This window comes from Varroa jacobsoni, unplaced genomic scaffold (assembly GCF_002532875.2).
Source record: "Varroa jacobsoni isolate VJ856 unplaced genomic scaffold, vjacob_1.0 scaffold_563, whole genome shotgun sequence".
Classification (NCBI taxonomy): Eukaryota; Metazoa; Arthropoda; class Arachnida; order Mesostigmata; family Varroidae; genus Varroa; species Varroa jacobsoni.
Window position 1 is genome coordinate 196,401 of NW_019213465.1, and position 18,699 is coordinate 215,099.

Sequence of the window (18,699 nt, forward strand, 5' to 3'; positions counted from 1 at the left end):
AAACGCAGTAGCAATTTGACAGCTGTACATCAATCCACCGAGAACACTACCGAGCATGCTTTATTACATGGAAACAAACAAAACTTACATAGCTTACCTGGTTAAACAGCAAAATCTAGTTGAAAAAGCTGCCGAAGGAAAGATACATTGATTTTTTTCCAGAATTTGTTTTCGACATCTTAAAGATTCTATCGCGCCATTCGATAGAATTTTTGTCGTATTATTTCAAAAGCCTTTCAAAAAGTTCATATCTTGACAGACCACAATGGATGCAGAAGAAGTAGCATTTCAAGCCAGAGCTTCATTTCAGGCAAAAAAATCCATAGTGCAGAGCGCGTTTTCTGTGAAAACTAAAATACATTCGTGGGCTGGACGGCTTTTCCAGTGTTAGAGAGCAGATGAAGCTTCTGCCGAAGATCGTAAAACGTTGCCGTTGAAAAGCAATTTTCCTAAGTAGGAGGTAACAGTACTGCCGCCGATACCGCGCCAGCGAGTGAAGATAGCAGAGCAAGGAGCGATTACGCTGGCCAATAACGATAATGCTATTTCAGACCGAAACCGTACTGCCTAACGCAAAAATTGGAGGAGCGAAAAATTTCTAGGTCGACGCCGTGATGGGCGGATGTTGCGAGGTTGACAACCTATGATGGCACGATAGATGGGCCGCTGCGAGACGGAAAATAGCTCAGCACAGACTCAGACACACTTCGCAACGGCGTACTATTTTCACCATCATCTCACGCATACGCACGCTGCGGCTGTGAGGGGAAGAAGGCCGGCACCGCGGGCCTGCCGATGATACCGAAAAAGTATTTTCCCCCATTATTCTACCATCGTGGCCTGATGAAAGCATTTTCGCTACAAATTCTTCCAGCCTCTACGAGGGGGCCAGGTTCTAATAGGCAGCACGGTTGAATGTCGCGCGAGGAGGAACCTCGAATTCGACAGTGTCGACGCAGATGCTTCACCGGGATATTCTTCGTATGTATACATAAATATCACACGGGTGAAAAAACGCGTCAAATATGTGAGGTTCAGCATGCGCAAATAGTTTAGTGAAGCAGATGATTGGGTTCATGCAGGGAATGCTTACTAGGGCCTTACAGCGCGCGGCAATGTAGCGATTTACTATTATAAACCCGTTCATTTCCGAAATCTACAAACGGCAGCATTTACAATTTTTGTCTTCTACTAAATCTCATATTCGGTAGATAATTTTATGAGGAAAATTAGTTAAAATAAAAGAAAAAATGTTGCTTGCTACGTACTACGATTAACGTGCCATGGAATTAATTTAACAGCGTATTACTTACCTCTTCTCATAGCATAGCGAAAGTACAAAATCCTCTTTAGATTTTCGTAGAAGGTATAAGCCATCCTTGCATCCTCGTTCGCACAGAATCCATTCGGCTGTTTCTCTGGATATATTTCCATAGTAGTAGTTTACTTTGTCCATATCCACCGGCCCGTTTTCGGGTAATGGGGACAGCCGTTGATCGGCCTCCTTCATCGTCTCTTGTTGGACGTTCTGCTCTTCGAGACCCAGCGCGGATTACGTATGCATTAACTACTGACAGAGGCAAGCCAGTGTAGTTGGTCACGTTACTCACGAGGCTAGCAGCATGAGGTTGAGATCAAAGAACGTCGGTGAGATGTGAACCAATGACGACAATGTTTCACCGAATCGTTAGTTATTTGAATGACAAACAGAGTCAGATGATCACGAACCGACGAACAGAATACAGTGCTGGCCTCGGCCCCCGAGTCAGATGCACGCATGTTACGTAGAGCAAAGCAGACGATTTTATCGGGGAGAGAAACCTACAGTCCTCTCGCTTCAGACCCCCTGGGAGAAAGTCACAGCCGCGCTCTTACCATGCGCTACGGACACAGCGCTATGGGTACTATCCTTAGACGATAACGTTGCGAGGCGGGAGATTATATGAGAAGGATCTGGAACAGGCTGATGGGAAAATAAGACGCCAAAGAATTAGGCGTGAACAGAACAATTTTTTGTGACTAAATTACTACTGGGACCGAAGTGAAGCTGAGATGAAAGAACGAAAGGAAGCTAAGAGAAAATACACTATATGTTTGAGAGAGGTCTCTTTGATGATGGTTTGTGCATCAGTTAGATAAGAAATATGTAGCATATGCGTACGAGGGACAACTTTTCGCATGGCGTGACGCGCTGCAGCGTTCTATTCTTATATATATATATATATATATATATATCTTTTACTCAATGGAGTACTAAGATCGTCTTCTTTTCGTCTATCCCTTGCGCTGCGTTACTTACCAGCGCAACTGCTCAACGACGATTTCGTTTAGCTAACTCCTGCAAGCAAGCACCCGCCTGCCTTAAAGGAGGCTAACGAAAATCAATGCTCTGAGAGCATATAAAGATGTCGTCCGACAAGGAAAGATGACGAATGAAACATACATACCAGGCTGAGGCTATCTTTTTCAACGGGATGATGAATTCTCCCTCTCAAGAGTGTTCTCGCAGTGGATAGTGGTCATCTACATTGTCCTATAACTTTTAAGCGAGTTTGAAAAAGATCTAGTCTTCACTAAATTTCCTCCAGCTTGCCTGGTCCTTTGCTATCCAGCTCTGGTCCCGTCTTAGCGGCCTTATTGTTTTCTGTTTGTGGAAAAAGGTAGTGTGTCATGATGTGTCAGTTTCAAGTAGAACTACCCGTACAACAACGTGCACTCTCACCACTCACCCCCACTTACCCTCTTTGTTTCGCTTATCTGTGTGAGATGGTAATTAACGCGTCTATTGCTACTGTACGTCTCATTCGTAAAGGTACGATGGATAGGCCAGGTTTACTCGGACCAGGCGCTGGGTCATGTGGCATCTCTTAACGCCAGAGACGTGGCTAGTGGTATCCTTCCAACCAGGCTGCGAACAAGCCCTGCTGCTGCCATCCTAACCAGATGAAGAAAGAAAACTTCAAAAGGAATAAGTCAGTCATACGGTTGCGTATTGCCTGCGCCCTTACTTCGCCGTTTGCAGCCTTCGAAGCGCAAAGCACTAAATAGGCGATAATATTACTAGCAAGCACTCACTTAGCCAGCTTATCGTATTTCGTCTGCCTTTGCCTGCACCTAAAGGTCGACTCTTCTGCGAGCCTCCTTCCAAACTCTTAACGAGTGTAGTAGTAGCAGCAGCAGGACCCGTACTAGCTGCAACATATCTCCCCCAGGCACACTCTCACCGAGCAACCCGAAACGAGCTGTGCCGTGAGTCAGGCAGGCCGACAGTCTTTCACCGAGGTCGCCTGCAGATCTTACGAGTTCAACGTCTATACCGTTTTGCGCCCTCTGGTGACCCTCGGCGTAAACGACACGGCAAAAACGGAAGCAACGCTCGAGAGGGTGAGCGTACCACGTTGATGACTGCTACCAGCCAGCAGCAGCAGTGTATGTGGTGGTTTATCTAGTTTTACCATCTTCCGCCACTGCCGCTGTCACCTGTCTCGCCGTCTCATTGGCCCTTTCTCCCAGTTTCCTCCTGTCCTCTTGCTTGCCCACTCTGACGTACGCACGCTGCACACGACGGTGTGCAACCAGCGAGCGAACAATCGAGCAGCATTAGTAATAGCAGAACAATCACCATCACCAAATAGTTCAGTACTTACAGTAATAGAAGAGGCTAGTGGTTGTTAACTGCGACGACGACGACGACGGCAACGGTGACGTTTAAATCCGTGTTGCTATCGATGATCCCTGCTTCAGCGGTGCCTGCTGCTGCTGGGTGACGATTGTGCAGTGGGTTGTGGGCGCACGACGTCGCGCCAGCCCAAGGCTCATCGAGTGATCAGGTAGTGTCAGGTGCGCGGGTGGTGAAGGCCAGACGGAAGCGCCAGCGCTGCTGGCCGTCTTTGTGGGGAAAGTGGGACAGAAAAGCTCGGGGTTGGCTGACACGGAACGAACGGGGAGAGCAACTGCGACAGCAGCATAGTATCTTAAAAGAGTGTTTCACTAGCGAATAACGTCTTCCACGATGTCGTGCGCAAATCTCAACGAGGATCCCAATGAAGGTAGGTATAAGTGGCAGAGTTCATTGGTATTGGTATTCAGTACGTTTTGAACCATGCTCAGTGTAGAGGATGCCGGTAACGATCTTTGTGCCGTTGTGGTTGATTCGTTCGAGCCAGGCGTTAGGATTTAGAACATTATTATCGAAGATTAGAGGAGCAAAATAGTAACTGTGTTCAATAGAATGCTTACTAGTTAAGGTAAGTTAAGGAGAGTTAAGCGAAACCGCATGCGCATTTGTAGCAATGGCGCTAACCGCGTCAGTGGGCATCCGTGGGTGACTTTACGATTCAGGAAAAAAATTATAAAATAACAGTGAAACAGCTATCCGGCCCGACCAAGGTTCAGAGTTCAACTGATAATGGAAAGCGTGCGGACGGATTAAAGTGAGAACAACCGCAAATTTAGTTCCGCTACTACTCCTCGTCTTCGGTTTCCTTGTATAGTAGCCTGTGCACCTGGCAGATAAATACTTGATTTTTGGAAATAAAGAACAAGGCCAGAGGTGTTTAGATTAAAAAAACCTAGACAAATAGGATAGAGAAGCATGACAAGTGACTTGTATCTGTTTGAAACTCCATACAAAAGACATGCAAAGGATGTTAGGCGCAGATGGCGAAAATCATACTATATTATACTGATGCGGAAGCGTGTGAATAGGGATGCCTGTATATTCGCTCGTCACCTGTCCGCGATTCGGAGAGGTCACTTTCTAGGCCATAACCTCTCCGAATCCGAAAAAATGATACGAAGACGAAAACCATCTAAGCTATATGTATCAGAAATCGGTCTGACGGGTCGTTAATATGTATAATAGCAGCATTGTGCCGACTGTATGTATAAAAGTATTATGTATCGTCACTGCTTGTATATGGGTTAGGCTATAAAAAGGCCTTAATGCTACCTGCTGCTATCTAACATTTACTATCTCAACTAGGACGGATAGCTTGCTCCGGCGCCAAAAATGCGCAATGACCACAAGCAAGTTATCGTGCTGACTAAGTATTATCCAATCGACCATTCATTTGTCAGTCAATAGAATTACTATTGATCCGTAATGTGACCTCTTTTTGATATCGAATTATCGCTTAAACTGATTGATCGAATCTGTCCCTCATGTATAAATTCATTTTTTGGCATATGAGCGCATTCATTAGATATAGTCGAAGTGACCTCAAAGTACTCGGAGCTGGGCGGAGATGTACTTGTGGTACGGCTTGAAGCAACAGGCAACGGCGGCACAACCCTTGGCCTGTCGATTGCGGGCAACAAAAACCGCAACAAGATGTCGGTCTTCATCTGCGGCATCCATCCGAATGGGGTGGCTCAACACGAGGGCACCCTACGCATCGGCGATGAAATTCTCGAGGTAAAGCTTTTCATAGTTGTCAAATGAATTTTCGCTACTTTTTCTTTACTTTGTTGCGATTTTCACTTATTACATTTATCAGATATGACTTGATAATAGTTTGATCAAATTAGACGAAATGTACGCCCCCACGGGAGGATACAAGTGGAGAAAATAGGATACTTGCCCTTCAGCTAATATACAAATCCGATGTGTCATAATATTAATCGGTGTGCGTCTATCACCATGCATCACACACCAGAGGCAATAGCGCAATGGCACGGGTCGATATTTTTTTTCCAGAGACTTATTGAACGAGGTAAGGCTCTCAGAAGCTCACGGCTGTATCTCTTGTTTAATGTAGCTAGTCAAATTGCCTTACATCAGTCAAAGGACGTCGAGCGAGCACTGATGAAATACGGTGTCGAATTTGCGAACAAAAAGTGGGAAGGTATAAGATCGTTCAGCTTTAATAATCTATTTACAGTCGTCGTTTTCAGCCTATTGAGTTCTGCACCTTATTTTCGAAAAAGTTTAAAGACGTTAGGAACATGCGAAGTATGCTAAACAAAGGCTTTCCATTTACCTTGGCAGTGGGCAATATAATCTGACTTGTATACAAAGAAACGGCACGCGTAAATCGGCGTAGGATTGACCATCTTGGCTTAATGACTCGGCTCAAGTGTCCTGGTAATCTAGAAGGCAAAACTTGTCTTATCAGTAGAAAAAATTCCTCGAGATCTTTCCAGGCTGTGTTCGAGAGTCAGTTGTATAAGCGAAGGAATATCAAGTCCGGACTATCGTAGAATTAAGGCAGATCAACCTATTCGAAAGGTATCTTTCATAGATCCTAGGTCTAATGGACTCATTATCCGATAGATTTGAAGATAAGATATCCTTTCAAATGAAGCTTAGTCAAAATCTAATATTTGAACCACTCAGGAATAATCTTTAAGCTTAGGTTGGTTGCTTAGATTTCCGTACTTGGGGGTTGTGCGTCTTCGCGAACCGCAAAAGTTCCACTGCACGCGTGTTTGAAGACAGTGTCGGCCGCATAAGCGATCAGTTGTCTTGTCGGTTGTCCTTCACATTCGCTGACAGCTCGTACGACCTCAAGGGAATTCTGACATGCGTCATTTGGACAAATAGAAAACCCTAACCTCAGTTAAATCACGTCAAAGCCTGCTTGCGTTAAAAGCATTGGGACTATACTACTACTACGATACTAGATCTACGTCGTCGCTTTGAGCTTCCAGTAAGCAAAGCTTCCAGGACCAACTTTAAGAACCTAAAGCAAAAATTCGAGGAGGTTGATGGGATGCTTCGGGTGCGCTGAGGAACAACGAGCAGAAAGGGACGAACCGGCTAAACAGACATGTCGTTACTCACTTTGCAGTGCATTTCCCCTGCCATAGACTGTGCAAGGGACCGTAGTAACTTGACGATACATGTAGACGCTCGAAATACAAGGAAAATTATGATAGATACCGTAACGTTCGCTGTCTTTTGATATCTGGCAAACCTATTAATTTTTTGAACACAACAAAACCCTTTAACCCATACGACGCAAAATGTTCCCATCTACTCCATATGTGTATATTGTATTCTTGACCTATATATATATATATATATAGATATATACAGAGCCCTTGACATTTACCAATAAAAATTAAACGAAATTTTATTTGAACGATTCTCCAATTAATCCTCTGTATGATGTTTCCCGCCTTCTCTATATCGTATATAGTAAGAATCAACTGCGACGATAACGTAGATTCTGTGGTTTCATAAACTGTTCGTTTTTGTCACCAGTTAACGTAAGCTAATGATATACACCATTGTTACATTTTGCTTCACAACGCATGCTCTTAGCAAATTCATAAACTTGTTAAAATACATGATATGTATGTTTTCTATAAAGTGCACCCCTATAAAATGATACTACTACTTGAGTAACTTGGCTAGACCTCTGTTTTGAAGAATCGACGTACGAATCAAGTGACGATAATAAAAAGAGGCAATAAATTCTTGATTTATCCAAAATCCTTAGAGTTTTTTGAATGGAGCAGCAGCTCATCATGGTCATATCATAATAACGGTTCATCTGCGAAAACCAGGTTGTATAGACGTAAGCCTGAATTAGATACGTTAATCACTGCACTATTCTTGCCAACAATATAGTACACTATCTATCAGTTAAGGGCCTGTTGTTCTTGCGATGAGCCTGGCAAACGTGAAAAAAGATCTGTGTTAAACGCCGTTTCCCTTACGGAGGAAAGATGCTGACTTTTTTGTTGCTTCTGCCGTTGCGGAAGCCCGACTGACCAAGGCGAGCGTAACGTAAACGGTTTCTAACTCACTTTCCTCCTCGGCCTCTGTTTTGGCTCCTGTCTTCATTGCTACCGCATTTCAACCGTTTGCGACGGCGTCAGGTGAACGGCAGCATCATCTTCGGAAGGTCGCATCTTAACGCGTCGGCAATCATTAAATCCTTCACTGGACCTGCCTATAAAATCGCCGTGCTCAGGTCAGTACAGTGACAAGTAGTAAATAGTTATTGATAAGAAGTTCAGCTGAAATCAGGTATATCCGTAAGTACATACGTGAAGCTTCTGTACACTTTAATTGCGATCTTATAGTACGATGTAGTTGCCGTTACCTGTTCTGATTGTGGCTAGCTATAAGTGCGACTGAGGTCATAAAAAGTTTATAGTACGCTTAATAAAACGATGCATTAAATAAAATAACATAAATGAACTTAGTGCCAGTTTAGTTATCGCTCTGTTGCTGAAAGGAATCGTTATGTGGTGACTGAAATCTGTAGACATGCCGTGGATACAAAGTACGAATATAAGACGGAATTAAGTGCCGCGTCTGATAGGCAAAGGCAAACGAGGCTTTCGCTTTCTCTGGATATCATGAACCAGATCTGTTGATGGTTTAGCTGTTGTCTTGACATTCAAACTAAGAGATTTTTTTTAATGCCAAAGATTTTTTAAAATACTGATCTTTTGAGATATAGCCATTCACTTAAAGAGAGCAACTTCGGTTTACTTCTGTCGATCTTCAAATCACTATTCATACGTTGTAAGCTATGAATAAAAATTCTAGGAACTAGTATATCCGACAGAAGTTAATGTGTGAATGTGCCGTAAAGTTTGCTTTTATTGAACGCAACTGACTATTAGGCTCTGTCTAGTCCCCACAGAGTTCGCAGTTGTCGCCGGAACGTCCTCATGCTTTAGGACCGTCCATATAACGCGTTAAGTACGCACTAAAAAATCAACCCAGATATAAGTTTTCAAGGGATTATGTAATCTGGATGATTAATGAGCATTTGAGTATATTGCTACGGTAATCGTAAACATGCCACTGCCACTAGTTCCAACCTCAGCGTTGGCAAATCCAGTCGACATTCGTCTTTAAGAAATTTCAAACAACTTGCAGCAGACGAAATTGGCTGATCAGTATTTCAGTCTTCTTAGAAAACTTTTAACTGAAAGCCGTTTAAGTAAGTTAGTCTTTTAGTCTCCATTAATACTCAGTATTCAAGTTTTTATTGCTCGAGAACCGCAGCGCTGCAGGAAGCCATCGGAAATTGGTAAGGACATTAGGCAAAGAGACCTTTAGCCCAAATTTAGGAATTAAATGATGCAAACGCTTCAAGAACAAAAAATAGAGTATTGAAGATCTCTGAAGAAGTGATCAGCTGTTGGGACTAAAAGAACAAAAACGTAGTACCACGATCGAGGAGGTATTTCACGAAAACAGAGCCTATAATCTATCGGCCAAAACTGGGTTTTCACCTGTGGCGCGTCACAAAATTATAATTCACATCTGAAAACACGGAAACTGAGTAAAAAAATGGGTTCTTCACAGATTTTGCGTTGAATTTGCTATAAATCCTTGTGGTGTATTATACGGGCAATTGGCGGAGCCTTAATGAAAAAAAAAACCTGCCTGGAACATACGGTTGTCATAAACGATGCATGGTGTAACATCTACCGTCAGCCGAAGGACAATTAGGCGAGAGAACGACGTCGCTCTGGAAAATATAGGGTATGGTAGCAGTGGTTTGTAGGTAAGTTGGGGCAGTATTAGCGATCGACAATAACGGCTACTCTGAGACAGCCGCCGAAAATGAAACAATGAACACAGACCGCCGATTCGAGTCCCATAAGGGTTTCGTGGACCGTTGGCACAGCACTCGGAAGCACGCAGTGTGGTTTCTTAATGACAATATCAGACCTCGTTGAACTTCGACTTCTTGAACTGAGGAATATACAACGTTGCCTTTAATCGGCTTATTCTCGCAATCTAAGTCCGTTTGATTAAGGGACTTTCCATGCCGTAAAAACGGTAACTGATGAACAAACATATGCCATCGTAGATTTACTTCGAGAAGCCGTGGATGGAGAATCTACGTATGGGAACGAGACCTGTAGGTATATGGTTACCTAGAAGTTGCCAGAGCGCCTAGGCAAGTGCGTAAAAAATAAAAAAAGGATACTTCTAATACATATTAAAAAATTGTCACTCTAGCCGAACTATTTCAAGAGTTCGCCATACGTAATATATTATTACCATGCCGTTTCATACTCCTGTTAGAGGAAAAACTCAGATAAGTTCATCAAGATGCACAGACCAAGAAACCAACACACGATGGAAAAACATTGAAACCGATACTCTGCAATATAGACCTACCCTTTGCGGGCTCCGGAGTAGGTACGAAATGAGCCCTCTCGTAGATATCTTTCGTAGTACTACCTCATAGTTCAGATCCGGAATGATTCAATATACAGGAAAGCAAAAGGCGAAGAGCTAGCCTTGGTATGATCTCGGCAATGCTAGTCCAAAGATTTTATATAGGACGTATCTGTGAGCCTTCGGGTGTGGTTCGTGGAAAAAGCCGGCGAAGGAACGAGTTTGGAATTATTTTGAAACATGTGAGCTAGGAAATCATGCGTAGATGCCCAAATGCTAACACAAACTGAATCTACGGCAAACTGAGACCTGTTATTGCTATTAATCTCCGTAAAGCTGGCTATCTTTCAAGATATTTCTGACAAATCCCTATAAATAGTAACGATCAATGTCCATGATATCTTTAGGCGATGAACTTCAGAATATATTTGAATATAATGAAAAAGAAGTCAAAATATTACAAGGAGAAAGACGAATTTAGCATTACGGCATTACAAAAAATATGTGAGATTGTCCAGAAAGTAATAACACTTCTGTACTTATTGATTCGTTTTTGTGATTGTTGGCTTGTTTTTATATAAGATACATAAACAAAAACCTTTTCTTATTCACACAGATTATGCAGCGACCGAGTCGTCGACCAATCACTAAGTTCTGTGCACCAGGCTTGGAAAACGGGTCTCTTTCTGAGCTAGTTGCCATCATTTTGTCCATAATATAAGAAATTTGCATGTTCTTGAGGTGTCATAGTTTTGACAGTTCACAAAAGCGATAATTATGCTTACTGTAAACAATCGTGACTACATAAAAGAGCAAAATTGAAATTGTTTCTCTCAGGTAAAGAAAAACGGCTAAATATCGATCTAAAAAACTTTAAAAGGTTAGTAAAGGATAATAAATAAGGTCGGCTTGGGTCTTTCGTGTGTATCGTTGACTTATAACTTGTTTTATATTTGACCCTGTCATTTTTTAGCTGAAACAATACAAATTTGGTCTTATTCCAATGAATTTCCCTGCTTTTATCAGGTCTTTTCCGATTTCTACTCGCTTTTTATTTCCCTTTTATTACTGTTTCCCTATTATAATTCCTATAGGATTGCCGAACCATGAAAAAGGGCACATTTTCTTCAAAGCCATACTTCCTTGAAAAACTTTATGGTATGGACAAAACCCATTATGCCTGAAAAGCAAGCCAAAAACTTTCCAATAGAATGTAATACTTTGCCATCGGCAAATGAAAAATTACAGAAAAACGAACATTATCTCCCAACGAGCCGCCATATAAACACAATACAACATACCAAGGCACACAGTAACGATAGAGAAAGATGCTTGGTTTACAGCTGCCAGGGGAATGTTTGGGCAATTATTATGCGAAATCGTATGAGTCTATATGATATTAGGAACCAATAAAGCTAGCATCAATCATGCATGATTGGGCGCGCTTATATTCGAAATTCAAAATTTTCGTGGTACTTCCCAGTTGGAAGTCTATTGTTTATCGTTTACATAACACGATGCTGTCCTGTCTACTGCCGGCCAGATTAGTTTGGATATGTATAGCGCCAATAAGATTTGTTTATTGTTTAAGTTGTTATAATTTTGTTACAGAAGAGAAAACGCGATTGATGATATGGCAGTGAGACCCTTAACGCAGTACCCTGTGCTTTTTGATAATCAAGTAAGTAACAGTAGCAATATCCGTGCATCTTATTAGAGACTTGTTATTACTAAATTATCGTTACACATCAGTCTTTCGTCGACTTGCTGTCAGCTGTATGTGTATAGTGAAATCATCAAACGTCAAAGAACGACGTAGAAATTTCTAGAATGGTGCCTAAACTGGGCCTACATAAAATGTACCCGATGTCGATATATTAGGTATCCTAAATATCTAGTAAGTGCAATAGTTAGCCTTAATCAAGCCATTGAGAACAATATTTTTTTTGCCAAGCTACCAAGAGCTAAAGATCTTGAAGAACAAGTCAAGTAACTAAAGGAATATTGATATATTCTAATAAAAAATATCTCTATTTTCAATTCCTGCTAGGTGGACTATTCATCATATAAGGATATTAGGAATATTGTTGTACGAAAGGGATCCTGCCGGCTAGGTCTGATGATTATCGAAGGTCGGCACCCTGATGCAGGTCAGGGAATCTTTGTTAGCGATATCCAGGAGGGAAGCCCAGCTCATCAGGCAGGACTTGCCATCGGGGATATGATACTGAGCGTAAATCAGCATGATCTCGTCGGAGCCGACTACGAACGGGCCGTACAGATACTCAAATCAAATGAAGGTACTTTTACCAATTTTTTTTTTTGAAAGTTGCCAGATAAAAACGAACGTCTTCCACGTATGGGGGCATGAAGCAGAAACAAGAGTCCATTGATTAAATGGATAACACACTGATTGTAAGTCGTCGCGGTTAAGTCATGTTGTCTCATCCAGGGTCGAAAGATGGTTTCGTGAAACGACATTTGTTAAAAAAATTGTATACGGTACGTGAGTCAGTAGATGGGCCATCGGCAGGGTGGTCATTGAAGTAAACGAGTTTTTGAGCCTTCGTGCTGCATGACGCATACTCCCCTCGTTTGCCTTGGAGCAATAAATACAAAACTATGGAGCATTGGTAGCCGTTGGAATAGCATAAAACTTAACTCGAAACCTGGAACGTTCAGTTAATGCATACAACAACTATATAACAAGCAGAGTTCGATGCTGATCTAATCTATACGAAAATCTAGCTCAAACTAGTTAATTAGTTGTAATTAAACACACAATTTTTTGTTCGCAGCATTATTACGGCGAAGGTTTTCATATAAACGTATATTTTTTTTTATCTGGGTTTCGAAAAGAAGGGGCCGGTAGCTCAGGCTTCGTCAGTGACACATAATACGATACAAGTGTAGTGTATTAGATCAAGAAACAAACTCTATATTGAACAATGATTACTGACCATTGGCTTTGCCAATTCGACAGGTACAGTCCAGTTCACGATAGCGAAACCGTCACGTGATCCAGTTAATCTAAGTGTGATCAAGCGTAAGGCATCGTCCTTCGAGGGGGGACCTCAGGGCCAGCAACCGCCTTACGGTAAACAGGCCACAACCCGAAAATCAATGGGACCCTTTAGCAGAAAGAGTGCATCACCCACGGCAGAAATACCTCACTCACCTTCAATGCAGGTTAGAGGAGAATGATTACTGTAGTCTATTCGGATGAATTAAGGTTATTAGATTAAAAAGATTGTAAATAGGGGTAAAGTCGGAGATAGTATTATGAGACCACAAGTGTGAGGAATATATTTCAGATTGACACGGTGCTCAAGTGCAGTGCAGCTTCCAGGTTGATACGTTTGACAATAATACATCGGCGGGTTTAGCTCCATACAAGTAAGGCGACTGGTACTGAGGTAACTCTCAGCGAGACGCCCGATAACCGTTGGGCAACACTTTACAACATCACAAGGTTGTAGGGAATTCATTGGTTGCGGATTTGACCAATGAAAGTATACATGGTGGTACGCTGTAGTGAAAGAAAATATTTCGAGTTATACGTTCTTGCCTCGATTAGCCCCTACCTATCCGTATGGTCCGCGCTAGTATTTCGAAAAATATAACTTGAGTTATGCCCTGTCCCTTCGACATTGAAACTACATATAAGATCGGCCGAATCCTGCAGATATGAAAAAAAAGCTTCCCCTAGTGACCTTCGCTAGTTTTTAAAGAAGGCTTGGAAGAAGCTGACTCTAGGACAAGATATTTCGTACGTGCGGCACTTCCCGAGTAGACATTGCCCAAGGCGCCGTCCTACTCATACTTCCAAGGCGTTCAGAAGAACGAGAAAACTGTTAGGCTAGGTGCAAATGGAAAAGTTGGCAGCGGTCAGCGTGGGAGCCTGGTATAAAGAGGATTGACAATGCGGTCTCGCTTGTTATAATATAATTGAAATTTAATGATGTATGTCCAAGCTGTTTTTATTTCTACCGCGTTCGTTTTAACCACTGTGCCACGCCGGACACGGAGAATCCCTGAGTTCTTTCTCGATAGCCTGTTTGACAGCCTTCAATAATGCTGAGTGTTTGAACTTTAGAGAAAGGAAAAAATAAAACACCGTCATATTTATCAGCATTATTATCACTCGCAGCCGTATATTTTCCTTTATCTGGTATATATAAAAAATATAAGAATGTGCCTAGTAGCAGTCGTCATCATGTAAAAGAATGGGCAACAAAATAACAAAATGTCGAGATCATAGATCCAAAATTTCTTAATTTTCGTTACTTCGTATAACTCTGATAAACTGCATAATGTATTGTGAAATTCGTGGGTCTCAGATAGCGTAATAACGTGTCGAGCCTTTTCATGCGTCCTTTAGTTAGTGATAACAGAAGATAGTAAGTAATAGAGGTAGTCTTTATATACTTATGAAATGTGCTCTCGCCATGCCGCAGAGCGACATGTCGGTCTACTTGGACGAATCTTGGGCCTGCACGCTGAAATAGATGCGCCTGCGTCATGGTGCAGCCGTTTTATCTCCAATGCTGACTTGATTCCGGGCGTAGAAACCGAAAAATGCATGTTTCTCACTTGCAGCCTCCGTAGTTCAAGTGGTTTAAGAATCACTCATACTTTACACGAATTCATTAGCAATCATTGCTCAAACTAACGTTGGATTTAAGTAAAAGATACAGTACAAGGAATTTCCATGTTAAAAAGTCATAGCAGACCATCTCTAGACGCTGCTAGAGCAAAAACGATGGCTATGAGCTTTGCTAAGTTTGTTTTAAAGAGTACTCTTCGAACTTTCACTAACTGTGTTTATCATAAAAAGAACACTAATCAACTTTGATATTCATCGTGCATATAAAGGACGTTGCTTATTTCCAATTGAGTCGAAGTTGGTTTAAGCTCTCGTGCACGGAATGTTTCTGCACGCACTTTTAGGTATACCTAGATGTTGAAAGGAGATAAACGTTATATTTGCTTTAAATTGAGAGAACTTTGTGCTACTGTAGATTTAGGGCGCAACAATTAAGGCTCAGTTCATAAGAGTGCGTCTACAACGCGAAATATCTAGGTCCCCCATAATCGAAAAGGTACACTACGTTTTAAAAATCGTTAATTCCTTAATTTTTTACCAAATACGTAGATTTAAACGAAATTAGCATTGGCTTCGCTATTAGGATACCATGGTCCTACCATAGTAATATTAAATATAACAATATTATATAACTATAGAATAACTAAATCTAATAGTATGATGTAAATATAAATAGTATATTAATAATAGTTCTTGTATTACCTAATTAAATTCTTTAGATATTGCATTTTTGCAAAATTGATTATAGAACAGCTTTATTGACTCGTCTGGCCATTGTAAAACGTATGTTCTTTATATATTATTTATAGAAAAGCTGTGAAGAAATTAATTATTGAATATCAGCTCTTCGTATGCTAAGCAGATTGCTTGATCCATTTGCTTTAAGCATTTTGCATTTTCGTGGCCCGTTTTGTGTTTTCTACTCATTTGACTATGGCTGTATTCTGTCATGCTGCTGCTGGTTGACCTCTATTTTATCTATACAGTCGCAGCTGGCGTACACACCTCTATCACGCTCGTCGTGCAATGCACCTCGATCAACGGTAAGCGAAAGCATCGTAGCTGGCGAGGAAACTATTATTGAAATCGCCAGAGACAAGATTGGGCTTGGCCTGAGCGTTGTGGGTGGAGCTGATACGCCACTGGGGGCCATAGTCGTACACGAGATCCTTGAGCATGGAGCTGCTCATCAGGACGGAAGATTGCGGGTAGGCGACCAGATTGTCGAACTAAACGGTATTGATCTATCGACGGCATCACACGAGCAGGTAACTCAAACAGGATGGCGTTTTCCTTTCTGTCTTTGTGTTTCTATGTGGCGTACTCTGTTCACTTCTCGGATAATTTAAGTAAACGTCTGCTCTTTTTCGCCTATAGTTTAGCTAAGGTAGTACTATCTTAATCTTGGTTTGGAACAGAAAATATATAGCAATATGCGATAAGTGGTAATTTAGTTCACGCTTGTCTTCGATTTCTGTCTAAATAATAACCTGGTCCGTACGCTTGCCGATACAGGCAATTAACGCATTGCGGCAAGTTAGCTCGCCCGTCCGAATGGTTGTCTACAGGGATACGGAACACAATCTCAACACTAACAATGAAACGTTTGACGTTGCGATTACCAAGAAGCCTGGAAGGGGCTTAGGAGTTTGCATTGTTTCGCGGCATGACCCCCCTGGAGGAGTTTTCATTTCAGAGGTCGTAGCAGGTGGAGCTGTTGAGCAGGATGGTCGCCTGTTTCAGGGAGATGAAATCCTTGAAATTAATGGGCAGGACGTTAAGGATGCGTCACCGGAATACGCAGCCGCTCTCCTCAAGGTAAGCTTAATCTGTGGTTAGTTGATCAACCATGGCGTATAGTGGGAATACATGTAAGACCTACCTGAGACTTCTTTTGCTTAGGACCACTTTTCCATTAATTGTTTGAGCCTTTTCTAAATAAATAACGTCAGTGCATCTTTTACAGAATTTTTGTCAACCTCAATAATTGTCTAATCTGACACTTGGACTCTGAGTGACAAATGTTTATGTACCGTAGCCGCGTGTTATTATAGGAACGGGTTTTGACATGATGATAATAATAATAATAATAATAATAATAATAGTACATCTCTTATTATGACAGTTCAATTTTCTTTTACGATCACCACTCTACGTATGAAGGAGATGGTAGAATCTTACCTGTATTTATATTGTTCCACTTTGATGGTGCTGCTTTCGTCATTAGCTCGCAAACGGCAACGTTAGCATGAAAATTGGTCGTCTCAAGCCGAGCAAGAATATCTAACATCAGACCATCTCGGCTTTGGCCGAGCTGGGGGCTTGCAGCTCCACGAGTGCTGCGTGTGGAAGCCGCCATATTTCGTAGTGATCTCAAGTTCTGAGCCAATCGTTTTGATCGGTACCACAGGAACTACTTATAAGTTCAGCGTTCTGTTGATATATCGGCCAATAAGTACCTATAGCGGACTAAACCAGCGGAGAACTGAAATTTCCTGCTGAAGTGCTATAGCAGCTCTACGACTCATAATCGTTGGTGGTTGTTCGTCTTTGCGTCAGAAATGCTACGTACGGAGTCAGAATCATGCTTGTATAATATACAGTGGGCAGAATACCTGGTATTCATGCCCTGCTCCGCGATAACGAGGGCAAGCGTTAAGCAAGAAGCACGACATCAGCATTTACCACAGTCTGGATCAATTCAACATTTCAGATTATTGGTGCCAACCTCGGTACACGACCCGGGCATTCAACTTACCTTAAAAAGGGGCTTACCTTAAAAGCGATTTTTTTTTAAATTAAGGTTCGCATTCAGTATCGTTTTCTTCGTTTTTCATATCAAGACACCTCTACAGTCGCCCTAAACATCTGTATTTAAATCCTCCTGGCAGTTTTCGAAACAATTACCGAAAGGTCATTCTTAAGACTTGTCATATAGGGGTAGGTATATGGGGGTCAGTTCGAAACAGAACACAGTATTAAGTTGTGATAAAAACCAGAAGCAGTATATGCAGCTCTGATTGCTACGCAGGACTGAGGCAGATCGTAAACATGGTTGCTCTGTGTCATTGAAATACATAAAGTGGATCAGATCTAATCTGCAAAAGATTATATCTATTGAAGCGACAAACGACTGAACCATCGATGCTACTTCTCAGCTGGTAGCGGTGTTAGTGTCTAACCGTGTAGCCACTATGTGGGCTTCGCGTAAACTCGAACTCTTAGAAAGGCAGGACTTGATGCGCGGAGACAATTATAAGGGTCGTATATAAATGCACGAAGCTAACTGGTCTATGAATATACTAGCTCCATCGAAACCTCAGAGTCGTGTGAATATACAAGACTTTGATATCCGAACAAGAGTCTGTAGACCAATTTGACGCTACCGATAAGAAAATGACAATGTGCCATGGCCACAGTCAGTTCTATCTCTAAATTGGACATACTTAAATGTAATTAAAGAACCTTACTCCTAACGAGCGGCAAACCTAATTGCCAACATTCTATTAAGGCGCAATATATGTCGCAAGCGTCGTTCTCGACATATATCTAGATGAACTTCCGGTGTTTCGATGAGTTAATTAGCTAATCCAGCATTGCAACAAACAGGCATACTTAAAGATAGCCCGCACCTAGAGAAAACGATACAAACGCACATCTTTACATGACGACGTTCATTGATATAATATATATATATATATATATATATATATATATATATATATATAGGCACATATATATGTCATGAACATGAATAAATCTATAAACGTAAAAATGAAAAACAAATTATTATTATCTAGATAATATCTGATGATGGAGATCATAAAAGTGAGACGGCCGCATGCGTATAGGACGTTTAAGACAGCATCAGCTTAATATAACGCAATGAAAGTGATAAATATATGAGGGTTGGATGCTAGGAAAGAATTAGCCTTGAAAACGAAAGCAATTGAAAACCAACTCTTACAGGTTCGCATTCATCATTATGGAAAAA

The 18,699-nt window shown here is 41.6% G+C and overlaps 2 protein-coding genes across 8 annotated transcripts in view; one reads left to right on the forward strand and one right to left on the reverse strand.

Annotated features, from left to right (window-relative positions):
• The window catches only part of LOC111261496 (uncharacterized), a 34,020-nt gene extending 30,282 nt beyond the window's left edge, over positions 1-3,738 (reverse strand). Inside the window, exons 1-2 of the mRNA XM_022835031.2 lie at positions 3,648-3,738; positions 1,314-1,963 (exon numbers count right to left, since the gene is read on the reverse strand). Of these exons, the coding sequence (XP_022690766.1) occupies positions 1,314-1,510 (197 nt within the window). The 5' untranslated portion in view covers positions 1,511-1,963; positions 3,648-3,738. The remainder of the gene's footprint in view (positions 1-1,313; positions 1,964-3,647) is intronic.
• A 186-nt stretch (positions 3,739-3,924) lies between these two features.
• LOC111261499 (multiple PDZ domain protein) overlaps positions 3,925-18,699 on the forward strand; it is a 38,375-nt gene continuing 23,600 nt past the window's right edge. For 6 of the 7 annotated variants that reach the window (XR_015311521.1, XR_015311520.1, XM_086968733.1 and 3 more), the window contains exons 1-8: positions 3,925-4,049; positions 5,205-5,416; positions 7,828-7,922; positions 11,711-11,780; positions 12,150-12,399; positions 13,083-13,288; positions 15,692-15,973; positions 16,221-16,523. Coding sequence is in view for 5 of the 7 variants with exons in the window: in XM_086968733.1 (XP_086824859.1) it covers positions 4,013-4,049; positions 5,205-5,416; positions 7,828-7,922; positions 11,711-11,780; positions 12,150-12,399; positions 13,083-13,288; positions 15,692-15,973; positions 16,221-16,523 (1,455 nt within the window). In the remaining 2 variants the exon portion in view is untranslated. Of the gene's footprint in view, positions 4,050-5,204; positions 5,417-7,827; positions 7,923-11,710; positions 11,781-12,149; positions 12,400-13,082; positions 13,289-15,691; positions 15,974-16,220; positions 16,524-16,932; positions 18,639-18,699 lie in introns of those variants that run through there. The other variant, XM_022835045.2, reaches the window with a different exon arrangement.